Genomic DNA, 12,773 nt, shown 5'->3' on the forward strand with positions numbered 1-12,773 from the left:
GGTCGACCACGGCCTTCTTGCGCCGGGCGATCACGCTCTCGATCCGCGCGATGATCTCCGTCTCCTCCTTCTCGCCCGGCGCGTCACCATGGTCGGCCGCCGCTCTTCTTCTCTCTTCGAGCGCCTCCCGCCTCTCGCGGGCTATCCTCTCGAACGTGGCGATCGTCTTTCTCTCCATCTCCTCCTCCACGCTGACTTCCGCCTCCGCCGCTTCCTTTTCCGCCTCTGCCTCCGCCTCCTCCTCCGCCTCGCGGCCGCTTTCATCTTCTTCGGCGGCGACGCCCAGATCGACTATCGTCCACTCTGCTTCCGCCTCCGCTGCTTCGGCCCGGCGCGCTCGCTTGCTCTCTCGCCCCTTGTGCTCCCCCGCGTCGAGCCCAGGCGAAGACGCGCGACGCCGTCGCTTGCCCGTCGTCGGCCTCTGCCCCATCAGAAAGTCGTCGACCTCTTCCTCCTCCGCCGCTGCCGCCTCTCGTTCGTCGGCGATGGTGGTGCGCCGTCGCTTCCGTTGCCCCGCGTCATCGTCGATGCCGTCGCTGTTGCCATGGTTGCCGTCCGAAGCTTCGGCGGGTTGCGGCGGGTACTGCTGCCGCAGCTGTTCGCCGGCGATCGTGCGTCGCCGGCCGGCGAGTCGGGGCGAGAGCGTCCGCTGGCCGTACTTCTGCAGGTTCAGTTCACGCTGGCGCTCCACCCACGCGTGCAGCCGCTCCGCCTGCCGCTTCTCCCTCTCCTTCCTCCTCTCCCTCTCAGCGCTGCTTACATCCTCCCCTTCGCCTTCTTCTTCCTCCTCCTCCTCGTTGCCTGGGCTCTTCGCTTTCTTCTTCTTCTTCTTCGCGGGCGAGCGCCTGGGCGGGAAGTCCAACTCCTCGATGCCGTCGCTGTAGCCCTCCTCTTCGTTTTCGTCTTTGTCTTCTTCGTTTTCGTTCTCCACCAGTGCCATGCCTTGCCCGACGTCGTCCTGGCCGGGCGCGTCTCCCATCTCGATTACGTCTTCCTCTGCCGCCTCTGCCGCCTCCCGCTGGCTTTCATTGTCTCCGGCGGCGACGCCCAGATCGACCGGCATTCCGTGGTCGTCTGCTTCAGCCGCGGCGGCGGCGGCGGCGGCGGCGGCGAGAGCAAAGTCTGGCTCGGGTTCGCGGCGGATGGGCGAGTCCATCTCGTCGAGGCTGATGTAGGGCGAGCCCTCCTCTTCTTCTTCGTCCCGTCTCGCTCGCTTCTTCTCTCCCTTCTTCTTTCTTCCCTTTTTCTTGCTCGGTTGCTTCCTTTGCTTCTCCTCCTCCTCTTCCTCCACTTCTTCTTCGCCTTCGCTCTTCCTCCCGCGACTGCGCGGCTTCTCGTACGCCGCGTCAGGCGAGCGGTCAGGAGCGGCTGTGGCCTCCTGCGAGGCGCTGAGAGGATACGCCACGCGGGACAGCGCGTAGCTCTTCCGCTGGCCGCTGCCGCTCGAGCCTGGCCGGCGCTGCTTGCGGCGGTAGCTCGTCGCGCTCTGCTGGCTGGTGCTCTGCACTTCGCCAGCCTTGCCCCCGCTGCCCTTCTCCGCGTCATCGCCTTCGCTGTTCTCCTCCTCGCCGCCACCGCGCCCCTTCTTGGCTGCTCGTGCTCGATTTGGCTCTGGCTCTTGTTCTGGCTCCTGCTCCCCTTCTGCGGCTGCTGCCGGCTCGCGATCACTTCCGCCCTGGGAGGCGTCGGCCTCCTGACTCGACTGGAAGGCGAGCCTTCGTCGCGTCTCCTTCTTTTCCTTCTTCTTTTCCTTTTCCTTTTGCTTTTTCTTTTGCTTTTCGTTGTCGTCATCGTCAAAGTCGCTCGCGGCCTCGCTGTCGAGGTCGACGGCGCCGCCTCGCTTGTCGTGCAGCTCGGACCAGCGCAGCTGCAACGCCCCGGCGGACCTCTTGAACTTCGATTCCAGTGCCATCCACAAGTCTGTCACCGTACCACACACACACACACACACACGGCACACAACGTACGAGAAGTGAGTTAGGCAAGCAGTGTTGACGTGTAGATAGCGCTAGCTGTGATGTGTGCCGTACCGCTGTCGTAGTGCAGTCCCTGCTTGGCGACCTCCTTCATGAGCCTGGTCTCCTCGGCTTCCGTCCAGGGGCGCAGGCGGCTCTCGTTGATCATTTTCTTCGAAAAAACGGAGAAGATCGTGTGAGCCCAAACAGACGTGACCTGTACGCGCTACCGTGCATCGTGCCATAGGCCTGACAGCAGCTGCGCGCGCGTGCATGTGTGTGTGGTGTGTGTGTGTGTGTGTGCGTGTGCGCACCTCTCTCTGCTTCAGCTCTTTGGGCGACTTGTAATACGCGTGGCAAGTCTGCAATCGCTGCCATCTGCGCTTGCACGACCTGCAACCCCCCGTTCACGCGTCAGTACTGCGTCTCGGCACAAAGACCCAAGGGAGGTTGTCGAGTGGTGGCCTAACAACGTACTTGGGCGTGCGATTGCCCAACTGGGCGGCGACCTGCACCCACGACACTGCGCCCGGCATGCTGGCCTCCTCCGCGGCCTCTTCCAGCTGAGCCAGCTCCTTGGCCGTCCACATCATCTTGCGCGGCCTCTCCTCTTCGTCGTCTTCATCATCATCTTCTTCTTCTTCAACTTCTTTTCTCTTCAAGCTCTTCCTCTTCTTCTTTTGTTTCTTCTTGTTCCCGTCCTCGTAGTCCTTGTCCTTGTCGTCATCGTCTTCCTCTTCCTCTTCCTCCTCTTCTTCATCGTCCGCGGCCTTCTCCTTTCCCTTCCGCGATCGCGCCCTCTTCTTCGCTTTCCTTCCCTTTTCCTCCTGCTCCCTTTCGTTCTGGCTGTCGGCAACGAGAACCTGTGCACCGTCCTCCTTCGCCTTTTCCTTCTCCTTCTCTCCCTCTTCTTCTTCCCCGTCCTCCTTCTCTTCCTCCTTCACCTTCACCTTCTTCCTCTTCTTCGTAACGTCGGCGGCTTCTTTATCCTCCTCCTCCTGGTGCAGGTTGATTTCGGACGAGGGCTTCCACTCGTCGTACTGCGAGCCCCAACCTACCCAGTGCACGCGCGACTCCTCCACCCCGTTCACCACCCTCGTGCGGAGGACCTTTGCAAACACACCGCACACGCACACGCACACGCACACACCCATTACACACCGCACAAACCGCACCGCACCGCGCCAGCATATTGGGGGTAGGAGGGTAAGAAGGGAGAGTGTCGGGCAGTGTACCTTGACTTCGTACTCTCCGTTTTCCTCCTCCTCGGCGGGCACTTTGCGCGGTCGCCCCTGATCATCATGAGAGCGAATAAAATCAAAATATATATTGAAAAAAAGATGACTTGTAGCGCATTGTCATCACAATCTGCCGAGATCGCAGTGGCGCTGGGTGGCGTACAGGTCTCCTCTTCGAGGTCCTCGCAGTCCCCCTCTTCTTCTTGCCCATACTATGCTATGTGATGCTCTATCAGGTGCCAGATGTGAAGTCTTGTACAACACCAGAAAAGGAGGGAAAAGAGTAAACGGCCAGTTTTTTAAAGGAGAGCATTTTCCTTTTGTTTTCTCTGTAAAATCAAAACATTTCTTTAACATCGGTTGCAGGGCGCGGCACCGGTGGTCAAGGAGTTCGGTCGACTTTTAATTTCAAGCCAACCACCAACGACCGGCCGGTCTTCACTTCGTATCAACCGGCTTACACGGGCACGAAGGCGAACACAACCCCCCCCCCAGCTGGTTGCCGCCCAGCAAGGTCGAGGATTAGATCGTGTAGATTTTGAACGAGAGGTACAAGAGAGAAAGAGAGGCTTCGTGAAGTAGAAAAGAAGAAGGGTTTAAAGCAAGATGGACAAGCGATTGTCGATGGACCCGACGATGCTCCAGCAGATGAAGAGCATGCTCGGCCCGGGCGGTCGCGGTGGTCCCGCCCCACGAGGAGGCCGAGGAGGAAGCACGCAACCACATCAGCCCTCGGGTCTGGGCTCGAGTCATTCTGCAATCGGCCCCGGCGGTCCGCCTGGCCGCGGTCGCGGTGGAATCAGAGGTTTGTTTCTTTTCCTTCCTCTTCGCCCCCCCCTCTCTTCAAGGGCTTCGTTCTTTTTGTCGTTTTCATTTTTGCCCCCCCCCAAGACGAAGCTGTGCTGTATGATTTATTTATTTATTTTCTTAAGATCGAAGTTGCAAGGACCGTTATTTATTCTTTATTTTTTTCTTTATTGTTCTGACACGGTTGTGCGGTTGTGCTTTCTTTTTGTTTTTCGGCGGCCGTGAGCAGTCAACCAAGTGAACGCGTTGGTGGACCCTCCCGCGGGCGACGCGCCGCCCCCTTCGCTCCCGCCGCGCACCGACGATGCCGAACTGCCGCCACCCCCGACCCACGCCCCTCCTCCCCACCCTATGGGTACCCTCCGCCCCTTCTTCCTTCTCTCTTTCTTCTTTCTTCTTCTCTTTCCAGCGTGGTGACCTAACCCATCGTCGTCGTTGTCATGGCGTCGCCGTTGCGGTGCGTCGCGGCTTGCAGCGGGCCGAGGGAGAGGCCGGGCCTCACCTCTGACCGTCTCCGCGCCCCAGGGCCGTGACCACTCCCTGTCCTCGCCCGAGCCGCCCGCCTTTGGCCGCGCCGGCGGCGGTGGTGGTGGTACGCCGCCCTCTCCTCCCAACATACTTGGCATTCCTCGAATCAGTTCTGATCGTCTGCTGTGTTGTGTGTGGGCCGAATGAATGCAAGGCGGGCGTGGGAGGGGTGGTATGGCGGCTTCGCTGTCGTCGCCGTCGCTGCCGGTGCAGCACCTGCCGCCGCCTCCGGCCTTTCCTCCGCCGCCGAGCGTGCCGCCTCCGGATTTCCCCCCGCCTCCCTCGATTCCCGCGCGCGACGCCGTCGATCAGCTGCTGCCGCTCCCCGCGCCCGACCTCCCGCCCCCGCCTCCTCCGCCCATCGGCGGCGGATCAGTCATCATGCCCAGTACGCCTCCTCCTCCCTTCTTTCGCGAAGGCTTGAAGCTGGCGTGTGCTGACGTGTCACGATGCGATTGATCTGTTGCTATGGTCGGTGGTACGGCGCAGGCGGGCGCATTCGACCGGTGCCTCCGGGGAGCCCGGGAGGGCGACCGGTGTCGATGGCACCCGGCGCCGTACCGCCCATGCCTCCAAATATGCCCCCCAACCTCCCACCCATCGGCGCTGCTGGTACGCCGACCCACCGCACGCACGCGCACGTTTCACCGCACACGCACACACTTGGTTCACTCACTTCCGTGCCAACAGGTGGCCCGTCGTCTCCGGGTGGCATGCGTCCGATGTCCACGTTCTCCCCTCAGCCACCGCGTGTCTCGCCCAGCCCAGAGGTACCTAGTCCCTCCCTCTCACACTGGCAACCAACCAACCTTGCGCTTATGGTTTTCTTTTTCTTTTAGCCCCGATCGCCGTCGTTTGCCGCGGCGCAGGCCGCTCTGTCGTCGCTCAACTTCGGACCCAACGGTGCGCCGAGCCCCAACAGCGGCGGCGACGCTCCGCCGACCTCGCCGCCGTCGCCCGGTCCGGATGAGGAGGCCAAGAACGCCAAGGTCAAGAATCGCCTCAGCGTGCGCATGGGCAAGTTCAAGGAGATCGTCAAGAAGAAGGACCCCAAGCGGGCCGACTCCCCCGACATCGGAACCGACGAGCTCCCGCTGCCCGAGCGCGAGCCCAGTGACAGTGCGCCCACCCCTAATCTCTCCCTATCTTTTCTATCTTATTATTTTGATTGCTCACACCTTTCCCACACTACACCAGACTTTGACGACAAGAAGAAGTCGCTGGAGAACCAGCTCATGCGCAAACCCAGTAAGCCGGAGGACCCGGACGACCTGCGCAAGAAACTGACCGACAGCGGACGTACGCCGGGCGCTCCCTCCTCTTTTGCATATGCGGTGTGTCGTGTGTCGATTGTTGTTCGACGCTCATGGGCGAGTCTTGCGTGGCACCAGGTGCGCTGAGCGAGGAGGAGAGCGGCGAGAAGAAGCTGCCCGACAGAGGCCTCACCGGATTGAAGGCGCGGTTCAGCATGAAGCGCAAGGGCTCCATGTCCGACGTTACCGCCGATGGGGTCAGCTCCGAGGATGACACCGCCGAAGAGGCCGCCGCACCATTCACACCTCCCATGCCCAGGTACGCCACCATCGCCGGCGCTGGCTCGTTCGCTCGCACTCTCTCTCTCTCTCTCTTTCTCTTGCTGACATCAGCACCCATGAACTGCGACACAGACCGTTCACGATGCACGGAATTCCGATGGGCGGCGTGGCGCTGCCCATTCTGGCGTCGCCCTCGGCCTCGGTCGCCAGCTTCGATGAGTTGCCGGCCCCGCCCGAGGAGATGTTGCCCCCGCCCCCGCCCAAGAAGCCCGAAACCCCGTTCGGTACACTACTCCGCCATGCGGGCATCATGGTGAACATGAATGGCTGACGCCACACCCGGTGGTGCGTGCGTGCGTGTGCGCAGAGCGAAGAACAAAGATCTCCAACGAGATCATCGAGACGGAGCGCAGTTACATCAGTTCGCTGAAGCGGCTGATCCAGGTCTACCACCAGCCGCTGCTGGAGCTGTGTGCGGCCCAGGCGGTGGAGAATCCCAACACCAAGCTGACCACCGAGGGCATCAACAAGATCTTCAGCACCCTGCCCTCCATCCTGCCGCTCAACGAGGAGCTGCTCAACCGTCTCGAGGTACCGCGCCACCGCTGGTCCCCAGCTCTCGATGTCATATCGACGCTAATGTGGTCTCTTTCGGGGTCGGCCAGGTGTGCATCAGCAACTGGCGAGAGGAACAGACCATCGGCGACGTGTTCCTCACTATCGTACACACTCCTCTTCTATTATAGCTTTCGCTTCTATTATGAGTGACGGATGATCAATCGGAGCTAAAAAGAGACGCACTTGCAATCATACAGGCGCCTTTCCTGAAGATGTACGCCGACTACGAGAACCGCTATGAGACAGCCCTCTCCATCTACACCAATTTCATGAAGGACCAGGCCTTTGGCAACAAAGTCAGGGTAAGCAAAGCCAAGCCCTTCATATATTATATATATTTAACTCCTATTCACGTCACTAACGGTGGTGCTCCGTTTCATAGGAGTTGGACGAGCTTGTCGACATACGCGTGGAGGCCTGCTTGATCATGCCCATCCAGCGTATCCCCCGATACAAGCTGCTGCTCGAGGACATGGTCAGACACACCCCGCAGGAGCACCCCGACCACAACCTCCTCAAGCAGGCTCTCGCCAAGGTGCGTCCAACAATCACTTCCTGCGTTCAGTTGAGATCAGTTGAGTTGATTTCAGGACTCATGACTGGTTTTTCGTGGTTGTGTACGCCACCCAGGTTGATGACGTGGCCGTCAAGATTGATAAGGGCCTGCACGAGTACGAGAAGCAGCAGCGACTGCTCGAGATCTCGACCCAGTCCACCTTCGTACGCGCCAAGCCAACTTGCAGCGAGCGCCCCGCGCTCCGATCATTTTGACTAACCAGCTAGTTGGGCGCGTGCAGCAAGGACTGTTGGCCGCGCACAGAAGGCTTTTGCGTGAGGGCGAGGTGGCCACGGCGGCGGTGGGCGGCGGCAAGCTGCAGCTGCTCATCTTCAACGACATCCTGGTTCCCTTCCCCAAGTCCAAGCTGTCCAAGCTCGGCGCGAGCAAGAAGGCCATCGCCGACTCCAAGGAGTTCCAGTGGCCGCTCGAACTGGTCTGGCTCAAGGATGATCCCTCCCTCGGTACCATTCACGTGCTTCCAACAGCAATCCAAATCGCGACCAAGCTCACGCACACGCACACGCACACGCACACGACGATTACAGACAAGAAGAATCAGTACTTCTTCGACATCATGGGTCCCTCGAAGGTGTACAACATAAAGGTCAACACCGCTGAAGAGAAGGCCCAGTGGCTCCGGGAGCTGCGAAACGCCATGGAAGGCGCCAAGAACATCCAACAGCACCCCATCAACAAGGTCCGTGCCTTGTCAGTCAGCTCTCGTATCATCATCATCACCGTAATCATCGTCATTGACTCTCGCTGCTCTGTTGAATGCAGGAACTGGGCGACCGTCGTTGGGGCGTCTTCCAATTCCGTAACTCGGTGTACTATGAGGGCGACTGGCGAAGCGGCATGGTACGCTTGACATCCGGTGCACCCCAAGGGTTGTTCTTATGTACTATTATGACCGCAATGAGTGCGCTGACACGATGAGTGTCCGTGTCCGTGATCTCAGCTCGATGGCAAGGGTATCATGAAGGTGCACGGGTCGACCTACGAAGGCGAGTTCGGCGAAGACAAGAAGAGCGGCTACGGCAAGATGGTCTTCTCCACGGGCGAGATCTACGAAGGCGACTGGAGGGACGATGTGCAAAGTACGCCCGACTTCCCCCACCCACACAGTCTCACTCGGTTTCGGACTCAAATTTAACTCCGATCGGACATAAAAACAGACGGAGCTGGTACGATGCTCTATCCCTCGGGCGCCAAGTACGCCGGTGGCTGGAAGGATGGCAAGCGGCACGCCAAGGGCGACATGACCTTCGCCAACGGCGACGTCTACAAGGGCAACTGGGCCGAGAACAGCCCTAACGGCCAGGGCCAGTTCATCGGCGTCACCGGTGTACAGTACGCCGGAGGGTGGAAGGACGGCAAGGTGCGCACCATACTCTTCTCTTCCCCTTCATTTCGCATCTTTGTCGGCGGCTGACCACCACTTTTGTCGCCGCCTGCGCAGTTCCACGGCAAGGGCCACCTGACGCTGCCGGCGGGCAAGACCTATTCGGGCGAGTGGGTGAGCGGCAAGCGCGATGGCATCGGTACGACGACCTTCGTTATTAGTGGTTTGCGATTGCCCTGATATTGATCAATTGTGTTTTCGTGACTCGCGCAGGAGTGTACAAGCAGTACCTGAAGCACGACCCGTCGTTCATGATCGAGGAGTACCAGGGGCAGTACCTCAACGACCAGAAGCACGGCCTCGGCACCCTCACCAACGCCGACGGAGTGTTCGAGGGCGACTTTGTCAACGACAAGCGGGAGGGCACCGTACGTGCGCACGCACGCACTCACACACACGCCCGGGGCCTAACGCAACTTGACGCAAACAGGGCACGATGCGGTACGCCGACGGCAGTGTATATTCAGGACAGTGGAAGAAGGGCGTGCGGGAGGGCATGGGCACCTACACCGCCAAGACCGGCTACCTCATCAAGTACGAGGGCGAGTGGAAGAACGACAGGCGAAATGGCAAGGGCAAGGCCGCCTACTCCGACAACTCCACCTACGACGGCCAGTTCCGCAAGGACGTCGTACGTGTGCGGTGTTGTGTGTGTCGTGTGTGTCGTGTGTGTTGTGTGTGTCGTGTGTGTCGTGTGTGTCGTGAGTGTCGTGTGTGTCGTGTGTGCGGTGAGACTGTACCAGCCGTTCGCTTCTCAGCTGCATGGCGCCGGCGTGTGGGTGAATGGACTGTCGGGCGAGAAGTTCGAGGGCAAGTGGCGAGACGGTCTGAGGGAGGGCCAGGCCAACATCTACTTCAAGGACGACAAGGAGAAGGAGCGAGACGCGGCCACGGCGGCGCTGACGTCCTCGGGCACCGAGTCGGCCCTCTACACCGGCGTTGGCGCCCCGGAGCCCAACAGCGGGTCGGGTATCGCCGGCCAGCCCGGTGGTCTCGCCGCGCCGGTGGTCAAGCGACAGCCCTCGCTCTCGGGCCAGGCCAAGGACCCACTCCTCAGCAATCGCAAGCTGGCCTTCATCACCGCCGCACCTCCGCCCAACATCCACGTTGAGATGTTGATGGAGTGATCATTGATTGCAATTGGTAAAAGTAATAGTTTTGTGTTGGTGATTGGGTGAAGGCTCACACAGTTTCCATGTTGTAACGCGCTCAGCCCCTCTTGCTTGTCTCCGACGGCAGGCGCTGGCCGCGGGGCGGGGCTGGCGGCTGAGGTCCGGGCTCGGTCACCCTGCGTCGGCGTTGCAGGGGCGGCTCCACGTCCTCAATGGCCATCAAGGCGGCGGCTGCAGCTGTGCCGGTTGGTGAGCCTGGGCGCAAGTGGCGGGGCACGCATATGATCAGATCGCACAAGCGGGTGGCGGTACCTGGTGCAATGCTTTCGCGGGTCCAGGCCATGTCTGACTTGAGCAGCGCATGGGCGACCAGGTCTTCGGTCATGCGGCCGTGCTGCGCGCCGTGTCCAGCCTGGGGAACGTACAGGTGCGCCACCTCGTGGCTGAGCAGGACCACCAGGTGGGCGAACAGCTCGCGCTGGGTGTACAGGCCCGGTGCAGCAGCGGCCACAGGTTGATGCTGTAGGAGCTCGACTGGGCGGCAAAGACTGCCTCGAACTCGTACTCGACGCAGCACACGGCGGGCGCTACCGGATGGCCGAGGGCATCGACGATGGCGCGGATGCCGGCCACGATCTCGACGAGCTGGGGCTTGGGGGCTTTGCGCAGACGATCGTATCCGCGCTCGGTGCAGTCCACAACTTGGTCGTCGTCGTCGAGAGGCCTGTACTTCACGCGCATGGTACGGTCGGCTAGCGTCGCGCAGTGGGCATCACGCGGCTCGTCCCGGGCGGGGGCTTGGCCGTCGGTGAGCGCCTCGGTCCAGTCTCCGCCATCGTTCCCCTCGGGCAACGCCCCGTGGTCCCTGAAGGTGGCCGGAGGGGTCGCGGTCGGCTCGTTCTTGGGGGCGGTCTGCTGCTGCTGCTGGGTGGTGTCGATACCCGTCTCGGCATCTCCTTCGACCTCATTCTCATCTGCGGTCTGGTGCTCGATGGCCATATCCGCCTCAAGCTTGATCACGTCGTCCTCGCTTTCGACGTCGTCGCCCTCGATGTCGGCATCTTCGTGATCTAGCGCTGCCGGGATGTTGCTGAGAGAGCTTGGCAGGGAGGAAGTCGATGATGACAGTGGAGACGACGAAGACGATGATGAGCTGGACGAGCTGGACGAGCTCGAGGTCAGGGAGGAGGGGGTCAGAACGGTGTTCTCCGCGGGCTCCGCGCCGGCGGGGAGCGAACGCGCAGGAGATTCGTTCTCGCGAAGGCTCTTCTCCATGGCCTTGACCTGGCAACGGATGGCTTTGAGCATCTTCCATTTGCCCCCGAGCTCGTTGGGCAGGCGAGACGACGCCACGAGCAGCTTGCCGTCTTCTTTGCTCCACTTGCAGTCCAGGACGTGCCCTTCGGTGTCTCGCAGCTCCAAGCGTCCGGCTTGCTCGGCGGAAATCTCCAACACCGACACCGCCTCTTCGCGCAGCTTGCGCTCGGCCTCGGCCAGCGCGGTCCCTGGGCTTACGGGACGGCTAGCGCGCAGAGCCTGCCACGACGTCGCCAGATCGGGGAAGTCGCCGCGCTTGGTGAAGAGCTTGTAGAGCAGTGGCGGTGACGTAGAAGTTGTCCTTCGCTGCGCAGTGCTCCAGGTCTTTCCGCTTTTCTCCAGTGCGAGGGCTGAGGAAACGCTGCGGAGGCACCAGCTTGCACTTGAAGGCGGCCAAGAGCCTTGCATGCGACGGCTGGCTGATGAACTCGGGGAGCCAGTGGAGGTGATGATGCGGGTCCTCAGCTTGCTCCAGCTCAAGCAGCAGAAGCAGCTCCAGGACGTCTTCCAGTCCCTTGAGCAGGTGGTTGACTACCAGAGCCATGTGCCTCTGGTACGTTGGGTGGTGGATGTTGGTGTGGTCGCAGCTGCTGGAGACCAACAATGAGAAATCGACACCATAGTACTTCAGGCTTGTTTGCTTCTCCCAGAAGATGCCTGCCATGAACACCCACTGGGCCATGCTCTCTTCCACTAACACAAGGAGGCCTCACCCAGCCACAGAAGAGCACCGTATTTGAAAGGAGGGCAAAGGTTGGGTGAATTTTCATCGAGATCTTCCGGAAGTCTGAGAGCATTTACTACTTCATAAATAGCTCGGCCAGGCCCGCGACAAGCAAAAACCAACCCAACAAGGGCCTCACAACCAAGCGGAGGAAGTATGGCGAGACCTGGCTTCGTGCGGACAAACATCGTGAGGTGGGTCAAGGAGGGCTCGGAGGCGTCCTTCCTCTCCCAAATGCGCGACCTGCGTCGGCTCGCGCTCAACGCCGATGGTACCACTTCCTCCCCCCCCCATTTTTCCTTTCTCTCCAGGAGGCTCAATGTGGGATGATGTTGTGCAGGTTTCATTGGCAGCGAGCACCTGTGGTCTGTTGAGCACAAGCACAAGCACCTCACCACACAGACCTGGACATCGCTCGATGCCTGGCACCGTTTCAAGTCCCACCCTGATCGTGTCCACATGGTACACGCCCCTGCTGTGGCAGACCTGACATTGGTTTTTCTCAGACTGCTCACCATGTTCACCTTCACCACTTGCGAACCCCCAGGTGAAAAAGTTGCAGGACCATCTGACGGAGGAGCCGTTGGAGGACGTCTACACGCCCTACGTCAAGGAGCGGTTCAGCATCGACCTGGAAGCCCTCCAATCTGGCCGGCACGGCAACTAAAACTCTGGACTGCACAACAGTATAATGCAATGGCCCCCATTACGCACATACAACACTGCATGAAGGAGGTTCTGCATTGAGCTATCGACACGGGGTGATATCAAGAAGAAGGCAGTTGTCGTAACTCTCTGCGTTCAACTCTCCTCCTGTGGAGCTGCCGGAGGGCTGCGAGCTCCATAGCGCGACGCTTCTGCTGTGCTCGATGCATTCGGTGCCTGCGCGGTCTGGAAGCCAGACGCCGGACAGCTTCGGCCAGCATCTGCCGCTCCTCCTCGTCCATCTCGTCGTCCGGCTCCGCCTCTTCGCCTAAT

General features: G+C 60.6%; 5 protein-coding genes across 5 annotated transcripts in view; 2 read left to right on the top strand and 3 right to left on the bottom strand.

Annotated features, from left to right (window-relative positions):
• ACA1_091580 (uncharacterized protein) overlaps positions 1 to 1,156 on the bottom strand; it is a gene marked incomplete at both ends in the record, with an annotated part of 1,770 nt that extends 614 nt beyond the window's left edge. The window contains one exon of the mRNA XM_004334613.1: positions 8 to 1,156. Coding sequence (XP_004334661.1) covers positions 8 to 1,156 — 1,149 coding nt within the window. The remainder of the gene's footprint in view (positions 1 to 7) is intronic.
• Positions 1,157 to 1,400: 244 nt separating this feature from the next.
• On the bottom strand, positions 1,401 to 3,404 carry ACA1_091590 (Myblike DNA-binding domain containing protein; the record flags this gene model as incomplete). The annotated part of the gene is made up of 6 exons (XM_004334614.1): positions 1,401 to 1,920; positions 2,031 to 2,127; positions 2,270 to 2,333; positions 2,433 to 3,064; positions 3,191 to 3,247; positions 3,357 to 3,404. Coding segments are annotated over 6 exons (1,418 nt in total), but the record flags the coding sequence as incomplete, so codon positions are not given.
• A 395-nt stretch (positions 3,405 to 3,799) lies between these two features.
• ACA1_091600 (RhoGEF domain containing protein) lies at positions 3,800 to 9,769 on the top strand (the record flags this gene model as incomplete). Its single annotated transcript, XM_004334615.1, has 24 exons — positions 3,800 to 3,998; positions 4,230 to 4,355; positions 4,476 to 4,592; positions 4,683 to 4,916; positions 5,018 to 5,140; positions 5,219 to 5,298; positions 5,368 to 5,647; positions 5,726 to 5,827; positions 5,920 to 6,100; positions 6,196 to 6,347; positions 6,431 to 6,654; positions 6,729 to 6,785; positions 6,879 to 6,983; positions 7,064 to 7,216; positions 7,312 to 7,401; positions 7,479 to 7,701; positions 7,786 to 7,937; positions 8,021 to 8,098; positions 8,199 to 8,337; positions 8,416 to 8,618; positions 8,700 to 8,781; positions 8,856 to 9,014; positions 9,110 to 9,273; positions 9,386 to 9,769. The coding sequence occupies 24 exons, from the start codon at positions 3,800 to 3,802 to the stop codon at positions 9,767 to 9,769; spliced, it is 3,807 nt and encodes a 1,268-aa protein (XP_004334663.1).
• Positions 9,770 to 10,135: 366 nt separating this feature from the next.
• On the bottom strand, positions 10,136 to 11,753 carry ACA1_091610 (uncharacterized protein; the record flags this gene model as incomplete). Its single annotated transcript, XM_004334616.1, has 2 exons — positions 10,136 to 11,338; positions 11,361 to 11,753. The coding sequence occupies 2 exons, from the start codon at positions 11,751 to 11,753 to the stop codon at positions 10,136 to 10,138; spliced, it is 1,596 nt and encodes a 531-aa protein (XP_004334664.1).
• Positions 11,754 to 11,951: 198 nt separating this feature from the next.
• Positions 11,952 to 12,462, top strand: ACA1_091620 (antibiotic biosynthesis monooxygenase subfamily protein; the record flags this gene model as incomplete). The annotated part of the gene is made up of 3 exons (XM_004334617.1): positions 11,952 to 12,066; positions 12,136 to 12,257; positions 12,343 to 12,462. 3 exons carry the CDS (start codon positions 11,952 to 11,954, stop codon positions 12,460 to 12,462), a joined length of 357 nt encoding a protein of 118 aa, XP_004334665.1.
• Positions 12,463 to 12,773: the final 311 nt, after the last annotated feature.

The sequence above is a fragment of the Acanthamoeba castellanii genome (assembly GCF_000313135.1).
Source record: "Acanthamoeba castellanii str. Neff unplaced genomic scaffold scf7180000084645, whole genome shotgun sequence".
NCBI classification, from domain to species: Eukaryota; Discosea; order Longamoebia; family Acanthamoebidae; genus Acanthamoeba; species Acanthamoeba castellanii.